The 16022-nt window shown below is 26.2% G+C and overlaps 1 protein-coding gene and 1 long non-coding RNA gene across 2 annotated transcripts; one reads left to right on the forward strand and one right to left on the reverse strand.

Moving 5' to 3' along the window:
• Nucleotides 1–3116: 3116 nt before the first annotated feature.
• On the reverse strand, nt 3117–5135 carry LOC101237839 (beta-1,3-galactosyltransferase 1). Its single transcript, XM_065807087.1, has 2 exons — nt 3867–5135; nt 3117–3559 (listed from the first exon to the last, which is right to left on the reverse strand). Exons 1-2 carry the CDS (start codon nt 4795–4797, stop codon nt 3339–3341), a joined length of 1152 nt encoding a protein of 383 aa, XP_065663159.1. The 5' UTR covers nt 4798–5135; the 3' UTR covers nt 3117–3338.
• A 9786-nt stretch (nt 5136–14921) lies between these two features.
• LOC136086475 (uncharacterized) lies at nt 14922–15627 on the forward strand. Its single transcript, XR_010641355.1, has 2 exons — nt 14922–15054; nt 15437–15627. It is a non-coding gene; the product is annotated as an uncharacterized LOC136086475 (long non-coding RNA).
• The last annotated feature ends 395 nt before the right edge of the window (nt 15628–16022 follow it).

A 16022-nucleotide genomic window follows, 5' to 3' on the forward strand; every position in this document is an offset into this window, starting at 1 on the left:
TGTCATATTAATTATGCTAATATTGCATGGGGTAGTACCCATAAAAGTAAATTAAATCCACTTTATTGTCAGCAGAAGCATATTGCACGTTTTATAAATTTCAAAAATCGCTTTACTCACTCAAGGCCACTCTTGAGATAAATGTTTTTAATATATTTCAAGTAAATGTTTACAATGTTCTTTGTTTTATGTTTAAATGTAAAACCAACTCATCTCCAGCTTCCTTTTTTGATTTATATTATTTAAAAGCAAAAAATAAATATTCTTTAAGAAATGATAATTTTATTAAACAACCAAAATTTCAAACAAACTTTGGTAAATTTTGCATTTCTTTTCGTGGAGCTTTTTTATGGAACCAAATAGTTTTAAAAATTTTTAATTTTTCTCATGAATGGAATTATTATGTGTTCAAAAGAAAACTAAAAAAAGTAATTTTCTCAAAAATATTTTGAAAATATATTTATATACTTTTAATTATAACCCGGTTTTGTCACCACTCATTTATATTTTACTTTAATACAATATTGATTTAAAGTTTATGTGAGAAACTATATTTAAACACAATTATTTGAATTTTGGTAAAAGTTGCACTGACATTGTTTGTACAGTAGTCATTTATTATTTACTTGTTTACTTTAATTTTTGTGTTAATTCGTAGTATTTGTAAATAATTTGTATTACGAACGGTATGTACTTTTAATATTGAATTAAATTTTTTAATAAAAAAATTATATAAAAAGATAAAAACAAAAAAAATAAATAAAAAAATAAATAAAAAAAATTTGATGTATGTAAATGGATGTATCTGCAAATATTGTATGTATGATACTTTTGGAAGTTAACCATCCTTTGACAGAGGTTTAGCATTTTTATCGGTGGAGGCGTAAACGTAAACGCACCAACATTTGATAAATTCTTTTACAAAATCTTTTGGACAACCATAAGGTGCATTTGGATGTACCTAGTGCAATCATATTCTTATTGTTTTCGTTTATTTATTTATTAATTAACAATTAAGATTAGTGTAATTGTAAGATACATTTGAGTAACAAGAACCAGTGATGTATAGATGCGAGTAAGATGCGAGACGTATTTGTTTATCAAGAATATTATGATATTATTGTTTTCGCTTGAGTCATGCGGTTTAGAAGAATTAGTATTTTAATTCACGCCATAAAGACTAAAGAAAAGTTTAAAATTTGTATTTTTGTTTTTTCTAAAATCTAAATTAAGTTCAAAGTTCTTCAACAGAGCGGTTCTCGGTGACAAGACCGGTATGGTCTTCTTTGAGTATCCGCGTTCTTATCTTTATTCTTTCTTTTTTTTTTTTTTTAACGATTTCTTTGCATGTTATTTTTCTAATTGATATATTTGTAAATATTGTATTAAATATTGTAATAAAGAAAAAAAATATTGTAAAGAAAAAAAAAAAAAAAAAAAAAAAAAAAAATTCGCTAATATAAAAATATCTTAATGCAAATTAAAGACATTCGTAAGTGAAATATTGCTTCGATGCCATTTTTTAAAATTTTGATAATATAAAAACATTTAGATACAAATTATAGATATTTGAAAGGTAAAAATTGTTTCGGTTTTTTTTTTCGGTTTTCGGTAAATTTTTGGTAATGTAATTTTGATAATGTAAATTTTGATAGCGTTTAATTTCGATAAATTTTTGATAACGTAAATTTATTTCAGTACATTTTTTAAAATTTTGTAAGCGAAAAATAGTTTCGGAGCTATTTTTTGAATTTCCACAATTAAAAATTGTATTGATAGAATATCGTGAATTCATTTCGGTTCAAAATTAAGTAATTAATTCAGCATCAGCATTACGCACAAACGTCTTAAAGTATTTAGCATAGATTAAGTTTGCTGGGCGTATATTAGGCGATCGTGTATAATATATGTATATTATGAGCAAACTTCAAAACGTTATTTTATAAATCAGAAAACATTTTTTACTATATATATATATATATATATATATATATATATATATATATATATATATATATATATATATATATATATATATATATATATATATATATATATATATATATATATATATATATATATATATATATATATATATATATATATATATATATATATATATATATATATATATATATATATATATAAATATATATATATATATACATATTTTTCTTTTTCTCTAAATATATTTAGCAAGACTGTAAAAATTTTCAAATTTATTTTGCTTTGAGGAGGACTTTTCTCCATCCGCCCCCCTTCCCCACGACAACGCACTAAACCACTGAGTAATCGGAGTTAAGCGTTGAGGAAAAAAACAAACCATTCTATAAATCTCTTATAAGTTCTACTTATCCGGTTAATATTTTTTTGCTTTTTACTTTTTTTTACAAATTTTTTTTATTTAGGCGCTCCCAGAAGTCCTTACGGTCTCATCACGGAGCACCGTAGGAGAGCATTTAACTATATATAAATATATATATATATATATATATATATATATATATATATATATATATATATATATATATATATATATATATCTACATATATATATATATATATATATATATATATATATATATATATATATATATATAAATAAATATATATATATAAATCTACATATATATATATATATATATATATATATATATATATATATATATATATATATATATATAAATAAATATATATATATATATATATATATATATAATATATATATATATATATATATATATATATATATATATATGTATATATATATAAATATATATATATATATATATAAATATATATTTATATATATATATATATATACATATATATATATATATATATATATATATATATATATATATATATATATATATATACAAATATATATATATATATATATTTATATATATATATATATATATATATATATATATATATATATATAAATATATATATATATATATATATATATATATATATATATATATATATATATATATAATATATATATATATATATATATACAAATACGTATATACCAAAACGCGTATCTTGATTTGTTTGTCAAGATACGCGTTTTGGAGTTAGAGAGTTGAGAGAAACTTTTCCCGGTATTTCAGTAGTACTTTTTAATTTTCTTTTTAAAATATATAATTTTTTAAAATTACAATAAAAATTTGTTATTTGTGTTTACGTCTGCATGTTATACAATCTGTTTAATACAACTGCATGATTAGCTTCAAATTGTTTGTAAGCAACATATATCTTATTTCTCTATCTTGTTCTTTATCTAGTTATTTTATAAATAGTTTAAACTTGAGAAGCCAAAATTAGGTTCACTTATTTATTTCTATTTTACATACAACTTTTTCATCATAACACGATTGTTTTTCTAACGTTAAATCCCGCGGAAGTTTCCCGTTGTCAATCAAAGATTTTTTAAGGAGAAAGTCGTTACATCCAATAATAAGTGCTGGATGAGAAACCATGACATCTTTTTGATATTTACAGTTGTTGTTGTACATGTAAAAGCCCTTGATTCCACGTACCGGTATTTCTAATTAATATAAAATATTTAAAAAGTCAGAAGTTAAAAACATAATAAATAAAAAAGTATTATGATAAAGAATAAAAAATAATGAAAGTAAAAATTATATATCTTTTATTAATTTTATTTTTTATATACGTTTTGTTAACTTTTGTTAACGTTATTATTTTTTATTAACGTTTTATTAACTTTAATTAACGTTTAACGCTATAATATTATTGTAATATTAAACGTTGAGTTAATGTTTAATAAAATTGCTATTATAATAATGGCATTTTTTTTCACATTAATGTTAACTGTAAATTAAAAAACCTACCTGCTTGATATGCAATTTCTCCCACAAAAGCGTCATCTATTCTAAATATTTTGTTCAAATCGAACAGCTTTGTCATCTTATATACGCTAGAGTTTGTTAATATAAATCCTCCTCCAGAGCAGTACGTCTCATAAATATCTTTTTTAAACTCTTTTTTACTTACTTGATATCGACCAAACTTTCTAACTTTTGCTTTGTATATCGTATTACCAAAGTATCCGTCGATTATATCGTTAATTTTGATAAACTGTATTATGTTGTCTATGTTGACAAATGTGTCATCGTCACCTTTCAAAAGAGCTTTAAACTTGACGTTACTTTTTGCCCACGTTAGTCCTACAATTACTTTTTTAGTTAGCAAGTAAAAATCTTCAAATATATCTAAGTATAAAATGTCTCTTCTTATTCTCGCTTCATCTGCTATTTCTATCATTGGTTTGGCATCGGATGTTCTAGCAACAACAAAGACTAATAAATACTTTTCAACTGTTACCCAATTAAAAATACTTCCCCAAGACTCTCTTATCCGATCTCTTCTATTTCTGTTATTTACGTGGGAAGATATAATAATTAGTAGTGTATAAGTTACTGAAGTATCTTTTTCAACAGAATCAAATATAATATGAGAAAGTGCTTCTTTTTCTCTAGCAAGATAATCAAATTGACTTTGGCTTTTTGTAGTTTGAACTAAAGTTGGTTTAAGCTGAAAGTATTCTTTCATCTTGGTTGATATCGAACTTGTTTCAGCATTTTCCTCCATTTTTTGGTTAAAAACATTGTTAACATAGTTGTATTGCTTTTCATTTTTTATTTTGGCATCCAAAAAATCAACTTTTATTTTATTATTCAAGTAAAAAACTCCGCATATTGAAACAACTGAAAGCAAAATTACTCCTGTCCTTCTAAAAAAAAAAAGATCTGTTATTTTCATTACTGAAACTTGAGAGGATTTGTTCTTTAAGAAGAAAAATTTGCCATTGAAAAATAAAACTTTGTACGTGTCATGCAAAAAAAATAAACTGACGTTTATACTTGCTACAGCTAGCGTCCTAAAAACGTGAAATGAGTCATCTTTATTTTCATTTATTAAAAGCCAATGCAATGCTCCCACACATTTCGTGCGTAATCAAAAGTTTAAAATAATTTTTTAAAGCTTTTATAAAAGCTTTTTTTTAAATACTCTTTATTAATTTTTGTAAACTTTCTACATAACATTAACTTTTCCTTATTAATTTTAAAGTTTTGACTTCAGAATATCATAGATGTTTTTAGGTTTAGTCATATTTGTATTATACAATGAAAATTATCATAAAAATAGAAGCAGTTATTAAAAGACAAAAAGATCCTTTTTATGAATACATATATAAAATATATTATTTTGCATCCTTATTTTCTGGCTAACTCTGTAACTATACTTAAAGTAGCTGTTACTTTAGTAACGAAACAAACGCATTACTTGTGATAACTTTTGAATAAAATGTGGAATTTCTTTCAAATTTTCACTGAAATGTCAAATCTGATTGTCATCTCACTGAGATGACAAATCTAAAAACATACGAACTTTTGCTAATTCTAAGGCAATCAAATCTTAAAAGTTTAGTTTATTAAAGTTTGCGCGTACAAAAGTAACCGGAAAGAACTAAAACAATAACTTTCCAAAACTTTTGTAGACTTTTATTCAATTTTTAAAGTTAAATTTTTAAAAAAACTTTGAAAATTTAATTTTTAAAATAATAAAACTTTTTTAATAAAAAAAGTGATTATTTTGAAGAAATTGATTAAAAGATTAATCATGGTAATCTTTTATTAAATTTCTTCACTCATTAAAAAGTTTATTAACAAAGTATTTTACATATAAATAGCTATTTATTTACCTATTATATATGTATTGAGAAAAAACGTCAAATACAGCAAAAACATTCTTAAAAGTGAAAAGGCGTGAAAACAAATAAATGTAAGAAAATGAAATTAAAAAAATTTCTCATATTCTAGCGTATAAAGCAAATTAGTTTCATTATTATACGGACTGATAAATTGCACATCAAAACTTTTAATTGTTGTAAAAATTCAAATATGTTTTTTTACTCTACTTGTATCAATTTCGGTAGCTAAAAATAAATGCCAACCTATAAAACCTATAAAACCTATAAAAGTGTACAAAAAATGTATAAATTTTTTTTTTTCTCTTCTTTTTTCATTTTTCTTTAATTAATAAATTTTTCTAGTTTATTTGATTAAAATTTGATATTTTGTCGCAATATCGTTTCCGTTTTTTAGTATTCATTTTTTTCCGAAGAAGATACAGGGTTATTCGTTTTTATATGCGCGTTTGTTGATTCTTAAATGCGCAGTAACTCATTCTTATATGGGCGTTTATTCATTCTTATATGCGCGTTTACTCATTCTTATATGCGCGTTTTTTCATTCTTATATGCGCATTTATTCGTTTTTATATGCGCATTTATTCATTTTTATATGCGTGTTTGTTTATTCTTAAATGCACGTTTTTACCCGAGTCAATGACTCATAAAATCTCTAACATAACATTATATTTTTGTTAATTCCTAATATTAACATTATTGTATTTGTAATAATGCGGCCTTCCTGAAGGTTTTGGAAAACTACGCCAACGTAATAACATTTATTTTAAGTTAATAATATAATACTTTGTGGTTCTGAATTTTAGATAAAAAGAATGACATTTGTAAATAATATACTCGCAGTGAGATGATTTTAAAACAACTATAAACCAACAAGTGAATTCAATAGTGTCACTGGAAAACGTTTAATAATTACCCGTTTAATTATATAAACAAAAAATTTGCTATTATGTTTTTATATAGTTATACATAAAATGTAAATTAGGTTGTTGCCACCACTATTTATATAAAAAATGGTTGCCGAGCCAGTGCTGGATTTATGTAACTACGGATATGGTTGTAAAATGGAATTAAACTCTGTAGTATCCATAACATTTTTAAGTTTTTTGATTATTCCATCCGTATTCCGAGGTCTTTTTCCATGTTTTTAAGTATGCTATAATTAAGTAAAAAATTCGGCGCTTCCACACCTGCATTCCAAAGTGCTAATGCCAACATTGTAGTAATAAATTACAAAAGGAATCTGCATTCCAGCCTTCATTTTTTGTTTCATAAGCCTGCACTCACATTTTTGAAACAGCACAAATTAAACTAACTTTCTTGTCATGATTTGCAGACGACTGTAAAATTGCTGGCACACCTCTAAGCGAATAAGTACTGTTAGTGTGCACATTAAATCCAGTTTCATGCAAATAAATAAGTTTTTCATTTGAAATTCCGTTATTTTCGCTTACAAATGCGTACCGTGCATCTATAACTCGTGTTGAGTTTTGTTGTTCTAGTACATGCACAATACGCCTCCTTAATAATTCCGAGCGTTTGAGTTTTCTTGAAATAGTAGGCTGAGACATGTAGAAGACTGCTCCTTAGAGATTTTTTTTTCCATGCTTCTTGCAAACAAAAAAATGGCTAATAGCTAAAAAAATGGCTTTTTTCTTGTACGCATAGTTCGATAATATTTTTTATTTGAGCATTTATAGGTCTTTTACCTCGTTTTTTATCAAAAAACGACTTGAATGCAGTCGTGTCGTCGAATTCTCCTCTGTTTAACTTAACGACAAGATTTTGACCTGTGCGCTTAAATAATTTAAGAGAAGTGGAAATGCTTGTTGTTGATTTATTTCTTTTAACTAAATGCTTAAGCATTTTAATGTGCTCTTTTATAACATTTTTTCTTGCTTTACAATTGACACTGCTATTTTCTCTTCCATCCATAGGGTAAAGATTTGATAATAATAATAATTATAAATAACTAAATTTAAATCTAAATAAATGAATAACTAGATAAATAATAACTTAATCAATCAAGAAATTTGATAATAGAATTAAACAAAGACCTAATACTAAATTAAATAAAGCATCATCAAATGTAAAAAGTCTTCGTCTTAAGAAGTTTTAACCTCGTTTACAGAGAAACAAGAAAAATTACTTAAATATGCTTTTTAAAACGTATATAAGAATGATTATCTATGTACAGTATTGGACAAAGCATTTGCAACCAACATCGAACAATGCTAAAAAGTGTTCCTGTTTTTCCAAAATACTAGAGCGTATTATGCACAACAGACTGTACAATTATCTTGAAAAAAAACAACATTCTTTATCATAAACAGTTTGGATTTCGCAACAACCCTTCCACGGAACATGCAGTAATTGATCTTGCCAACCAAATTTTAAATGGTTTTGATAACGACAGTTACACACTCGGAATTTTTCTAGATCTATCAAAAGCATTTGATACTGTCAACCACAAGATTCTAATTTATAAACTACACAATTATGGAGTAGTTCACTCCAAATTAAGTGGCTGCAATGTTATTTACAAAATCGTAAACAAGGAGTACTATATGACTTAACATGTTCCCCATTTGAATCAATAAATTGCAAATAAACTTTCATTAAATATTGAAAAAACGAAATATATTTTGTTTGCTAAGTCATCTAAATCCGAGAACCTTCCACTCAAATTACCTGAACTAACAATTAACAATATTAAAATAAAAAGAGTTTTTTCAATGAAAATACTAGGAAAAATTTTCGAGGAGAATTTAAATTGGAAAAGCCAAATAAAGCTAGTCGAGAACAAAGTTTCAAAGACCCTGGGGACTATGTACAAGACAAAACATCTTTTAAATAATTTATGTTTAAAAAATTTATACTTTTCATTTATACATAGTCATATGAACTATTGTAATATTGCCTGGGCAAACAATCATTTATCTTTCCTAAAAATTATTTATACAAAACAAAAGCAAGCAAGTAGATTAGTTTTGGGCGCAAGTAGATACGAAAGTGCTGAGCCGATACTCAAGGAAATAAATGCTCTAAATGTATACAAACTAAATATATACCATAACTTGTTATTTATGTTTAAACTTCAAAATGAAATGATTCCAAAATATTTTTTTAAAAGTTTCACTCGAATAAATCATAAATATGAAACAAGACATTCAATGAGTAATTACTACATCCCACTAACATCACTCAAAAAATCTGACTTCTTGACTATATGCCGGGGACCACGCTTGTGGAATTCGGTTCTTGACGAAAATATGAAAAAAATAAAATCTTTGGCTGCATTTAAAAGAACTATAAAAAAACACTTACTAAATTTAAACATTACGTACATTCTCTCATTTTTAAAAAAAAAAATTGAAATAATTTTGTATTTTTAATTTTTTTTTTACTTTATTTAATTTTAATATTGTATTGAATATGTATATGCATATGAAGCTAATTAAATTTTTTTTTTTTTTTTGTTTATTGCCTTTAATATGTATACGAATATGTACAGATTTGTAATTTTTTATTTGTTATTTTATATTTTAACTTTATCTTAAATTTCTTCTTTTTTTAACATAAAGTTCTTTTTTTAACTTTAAGTTCTTTTTAACTTTCTAAGATTTCTAACCAAATTTTTTTTTTTCTAAATTTATTAATTTCACTCCTTTATGTAATATTGGAAAATGTAAAATTTAATTGTATTTTTTTTTGTATTTCACAAAGGGGCTTGATGATAAGTCATTTTGACTTCTACTTGCCCCAGTCAGCTTGTAATTATATATATTTGTTTAAATTTATAGATAACATTGTAAAATGTGTAAAATGACGAAATAGAAACTTTAGCAGAATTTCGTTGACAAGTGGCATTTTGCACTGGACAAAACAAATGCAACTTTTTTGGTTTGTTTCATTTTCTTAAGTCTGGTCCGTGTTAACGTCACGGAAGTTTTTTAATAATAAAAGGAAGTATCCAGAAGTTTCCAGAAGCATGCAGAAGCTTCCAGAAGTTTTCAGAAGAAGCAACTGGAAGCATCCAGTAGCATCCAGAAATTCCAGAAACATTCAAAAGCATCAAGACGCATCCGGAAGCTTACAGAAGCATCGAAAAGAAGCATCTAGAATCTTCAATAACAGGTTCAAACAGGTTCATTTTATTATATAAGAGACGTGTAAATCGACATGAAATTCAGTCAGTATATGGAAGTCAATCAGTCAGTATTATCAAGACAGTTTATCGAAGTGAGTTTTATCAAAGTGTTTTATCAAAGAACATCAATACAAGAAGTGAAATACAACAAGTGCTTCATTACATCAATACAGTCGACATCCACCCAAGACGTTGTGTTCCACAGAGCATTATTGTATCATCACAAGGTAAATGTAACACGGTAAGCCTTAAGAAGCGTGATTATTTATTTTTATTATTTTTATGACTTCAAGCGCAAAAATCGCTCCCGACAGTCTTGGATTGGAACTAAGAAAGAAAATTATTGGCGATTACGTAAGTGGAATGTTACAAAAAAGTATTTGTCATAAATATCGAGTGAAAAAATGGACCGTATCAAGACTATATTCAAAATATTATTCTACGGGGAAATTGGCAGTAGATAACAAAGGCGGAAGACCGCGTCCCACCACTTCTAGAGAGGTTTCTATGATCGTCAGATCCGTCAAAAAGAATCCCTGGATATTATCAGTCGAGATAAAAAAGCAATTAGAGCTGCTTGTATCGGACCGAACAATCAGACGACATGCTGTTGAAACCGGATTGTTTTTTCGACGCCCTGCAAAGAAACCGCTGATTTCACTAAAAAACCAGAAGAAAAGACTCCTGTTTGCTACATCTCATATTGACTGGAATGTGCAGAAATGGCGAACTGTCCTGTTCAGTGATGAATCGAAGTTCAACATCATTGGGAGCGATGGCATTTGCCGTGTACGTCGACCGGCCAGAAAACGCCTCGATTTACGCTACTGCCATAAGACCGTGAAGCATAGTGGAGGCAATGTAATGGTCTGGGGGTGTCTTTCTGCTAACGGTCTAGGTCCAATACATCGAAACGATGGAATAATTGACCGTTTCATGTATAAAAATATCCTGAAAGATGTTATGTTACCTCATGCTGAATGGAATATGCCAATAAAATGGGTTTTTTAGCAAGACAACGATCCGAAACACACAGCAAAAGTAGTAAAGCAGTGGTTTCACGACAACCACCTATCGGTGATGGGCTGGCCGCCTCAATGTCTGGATCTCAACCCTATCGAGAACCTGTGGGAGATCGTCAACCGCAGAATTAATTGTGAAGGTGTTCGTAATAAGGATCAACTGTTTGAACAAATCCAAAAGGCCTCGGCAGCAATTCCACAAAGTTTTATTGATCACCTGATCGAATCTATGCTTCGAAAATGCAACGTTATAATCAACAACAAAGGATTCGCCAAGAAATATTGATAGCGAAATACAGCTTGGTCAACATTTTGTCGAGTTGCACTTGTTTTGTCCAGAAGGAAATCAACTTTTTTTAATACTTTTGATTTATTTGTTATTTTTCGTGTACAAATAATGAACTTTGTGATGAATAAAACTTGAAGAACTTTGTCTCTAAACAGTTACATAGTTATTTCACTTAATTGAAAAAATGAAGCACTTTTTTATAAAGAAACTAAATTAGCATTATTTGGTTGTACTCGTTTTGTCCGATACTATATATAAGAACGATTACGTGCGCATATAAGAATGAATAAACACGCATATAAAAATGAACAAATGCGCATATATATGAATGAATAACCCTGCATTTACAAATATCACCCATTTTTATCTAAAATTCAGAACCACAAAACTTTATAATATTACCTTTTAATACATTTAATTACGTCGGCGTATTTTTTATTGTTAATATTAAGATTTTGCAACAATATAAAATTATATGAGAAATTTTATGAATAGTTGACTCGGATATAAACGCGCATATAAGAATAAATAAACACGCATATAAATAAAATAAATATAAAAAACTTTTTAAAAATAGCTTTCTATTCAATCGACTAAGAAGTAGAAAATAACTTTTTTCTGTTTCTGGTACTCGTGGAAATCATGTACTTAGTAATAATCACTTTTGTAAAGCCAATACTGGAAGACATTGAAGGCAATTCATATACGTATGTAAACAAACAAACTCATCGAAATAAAGAAATAGAAAGTTTGGCGCCTTTTAAGTCAGATGCTTTCAAAATCAAATTCGTTTTAAATGTACATAAAGCTAAAGGCGCCAAACTTTCTATTCCTTTACTTCGATGAGTTTGTTTGTTTACATACGTATATGAATTGCCTTCATTCTCTTCCAGTATTGGCTTTACAAAAGTGATTATTAATAAGTACATGATTTCCACGAGTACCAGAAACAGAAAAAAGTTATTTTCTACTTTTTAGTCGATTGAATAGAAAGCTATTTTTAAAAAGTTTTTTTTATTTATTTTATTTTCTACTTTTTAGTCTTGAAAAAATTGAATTATTACACTTATTGATTATGATTAATATTCAATAAATATTTGTTTTGATTTTCTGAAGACCGTTACGCTAACTTGCCATTACAAATTTATTGCTCTCTTAAAAAACAAATTAGTTCATTTTACTAAATCTAAAAGACTTATTGAATCAAATGTAACAAATATAGCTATTGTTATTCGGCAAAAGATTATTTGTAATATTTCAGGGCTGTACGATCAAAAGAATTGCTCCAAAAAGCGCTGTGAAGTTTTGGCCTCCACAAAAAAAAAAAATCAAAAAATCAAAAAATGCGGACTCGTCAGTGAGTGAATAGAAAGCTATAAAAATGATAATGCGCATATAAAAATAAATAAACGCGCATATAAGAATGAATAAATAAGCATATAAGATTGAATAAATGCACTTATAGCAATGAATAATTGCGCATATAGGAATGAATAAACGCGCATATAAAAGTGAATAACCCTGTAAGTTTAGCATTCCGCCACAAACTATTGAAACGCTTTTAAAGTTAAATGATGCGAGCTGCCGTGGCCAGTGTGTCTGAAAAAATTACCTTGAACGTCCAAGCTTCCTGTGGTGGCAACTACTGGACATTCCCATTCCAGTAAGTCAAAATATATATATATATATATATATATATATATATATATAAAGCGAATATTTTTTCAATTAGAAAGATGGAATTCAAAAATGATAAGCGATATTTTGATTATTCAAAATAAAAATTATTGAAGACAAGTTTTTCTTCATTTCTGTCATAAAATACAACTAAGTATCTTGGAAGTATCTTTAATTTTATGCCAAATAGAATGGCGTTTTGATTTTCCGTGCGCGATTGAAAAGATTTAATTATTTGGAAAAAAAAGTGGTAAAAATTTCAAAGAAACTGATTTTAATTACTTTGAGTATTTTTAGGTTACTGAATTGAATGGCAGGTTAATTTTTTTTTCTTTTATAACACTTTAGCATTGTGTTTTTGCATCACACGCAAACATATCTCGCACGGACTTATATTCATCCGAGCGTGATAGTTTGTTTCTTTAGCTTTATAGCGTTTGAATTGCATATTTGCTAATTAATTAATTTGAGTATAGTTTAGTTAGATTAAAAAGAACAGACTTAAGCATTCAATAATTCAGAAAAAGAAGAACAAAGAAAATGAGGAAGTGCGTCCAAAAGATCGCGAAAGAATGAAGCGAAAGGTATCTGATACTGAACAGTCCTTTTTATCGCCAATGAGTTTTGGAGAGTCACTTAAAAATAATAGTTCAGCATTACCTGCTGATTCAAACAAAAAAAAATACCTATTGAAAGAAGTTTGTAAACAATAATTAAGAAATAAAAAATGAATAATTAATTAATGTAATTAATGAAAAAAAGCTGAGAATAGTAGGGAAAAAATATTATTGCCTGAAACTTAATAAAGAAAAAAATTCATGATCCCGTCCTGCTACTCCAAAAGATGCTGTTATGAAAAAAAAAAAGGCTTTTAGCTAGCAAAAAATTCTAAATTTTATTCAAACAAGATTGGAAAAAATACCAAACATACTGTCTCATCCAAACAAAAGATATAAAACTTTGAGTTAAGATTCACTATGACTCTTTGATCTCTTGATAAATTTTGCTTGCTAAAATTAATACAAAAACCTTTATTATTTTGGGTTTGGTCAGCTAGTTTTTTTAATTCTTCAAAATTCAGATGGAATTCACATGAAAATTACACCATAATGGAGCAAATTCAATCCACTAACTGGGTCCATCAGCAACTAACAGTACTCACTGCTGCAATTTGGAGTAAGAGCAATATACATTCCTATGTTATTGTATCCGATCGTTTACTTCATAATTAATACGCCGTCTTAATCATTATCAAAATATTAGCTACCAAACAACTTATTAAAAAGTCGTTATCAAAACATTTGTAAATTACTTTTTTTCACAGATGACCCTTCGTCACAATTTAAAAATTTATATGTCATGAAAGCCATTAATAATTTGTTGATAAGAAAGTTGTAGATATAAAACCTTTGGTTATATAAATTTTCATTTTTATTTAGATCATCTTGATTACAAATGAATGTATTACTGCAAACCAAAATGAGACCGATGAGACGCCTCTCAGAGATAAATTTAAAATTAAGGGTATTGGTCGCCACCACTCTTTTTTTTTAATGTTAATTAGGGAGTTTTGTCACGTGACATTTTATCGCGGAAAAAAATCGTTAATATATTTTTGAAAAACTTCGTCCAAAAAACGCCAGAAATGATTTTATGTAGGTGTTGAAGAATAAAAACCCACCCATGAAAATAAATAGTATATACGTACATGTAGATGTTATTTTTTTTAGAAAAGGTTTTACTACAATAATTTGTTTGGGGACGACGTTTTGGTTTAGAATTGATAAAGTTATTTAGTTTTAAATCTTTCAGTTTTGTTAAAATACAAGTAAGTTAAAATAATTCTTTCGTCCCCACGTAAAAACAAATTCTGCCACTATTTATTTATTAAGTGAATAAGTTTTTTTTTTTTTTTTTGTAGTCTTATAGGGTGGGTTTTTTGTTTTCTAAGTAAAAATTATTATAATTTCCCCCGTCTTTAGACATTTTTGGTAAATTTGCCGTTTCTTCTTTTACTTGATAAAGATTTTTGCAGACGTTGAATTCAATATTTTATATAGCTGAGATTTTATTATAAATTTTTACTAAAGGTATTCTAAAGTGAGTTTGTTTTGTGTTGTTAATGTGGTTTTTGCTAACCATTTGGTAATTGAATCACAGCAGTTTATCAGTAGGTCTTATTTGTAACTTACAATTTTCTTTTTATACAATTTACTTAGTTTTTAAGTTTATATATATATATATACATATATATATATATATATATATATATATATATATATATATATATATATATATATATATATATATATATATATATATATATATATAATATATATATATATATATATGTGCACATATATATATAATATATATATATATAATATATATATAATATATATATATATAATATATATATATATATATATATATATATATATATATATATATATATATATATATATATATAATAAGTAAAAGACTTAAAATAATATATTTGTATGTTTATATATTTTTTCGAATTGATGACTGGAAAATCTTTATTTATTTAGATAAAATGATAAATGAAAGTATTTATGATTGGTATTTGGCTTTAAAAGATACATCTTATGATGCAATATATTGTAGATATTGTGTGGATTTTAAAGTTGAACTGTTCTGCTGCAAGAAAGCTTTAGCCAAAAAAATTAATAGATTAGTTGACACCATCAGAAAATTAAAGAAACAACAAAAAAATAAAAAATTAGCATTGTTATTAGGTAAAGCCTTTTTTCCACCTGTGGCAAATTTTTCTGATAATACAGTGAGTGCATCCGAAATTCTTATAGAAACAATACTGATAAGCGAAAACAAAGTGCTTAAAAAAGAAAATAAAATTTTAAAAAGGAAAATGGAATCTATGATGAATTTACAAAAGGATTATTTTACACATCTAAAAGATTTTGAAGATATGTCAAACAATCTAAAAATACTTATTTCAAAAAACTCTCTAATAAAAGCTGAATTAAAATTTATTAAAAAGTGTTATTGTGAAAAAGAAGAAAAGCTTAATAATATCGAAAACAAATTAGAGCTATTAAAGTCAAAAAAAGAATCATTTAATGTTAGAAATTTGAATAAAAAAATAAAATATCGTGA

This window comes from Hydra vulgaris, chromosome 10 (assembly GCF_038396675.1).
Source record: "Hydra vulgaris chromosome 10, alternate assembly HydraT2T_AEP".
Taxonomy (NCBI): Eukaryota; Metazoa; Cnidaria; class Hydrozoa; order Anthoathecata; family Hydridae; genus Hydra; species Hydra vulgaris.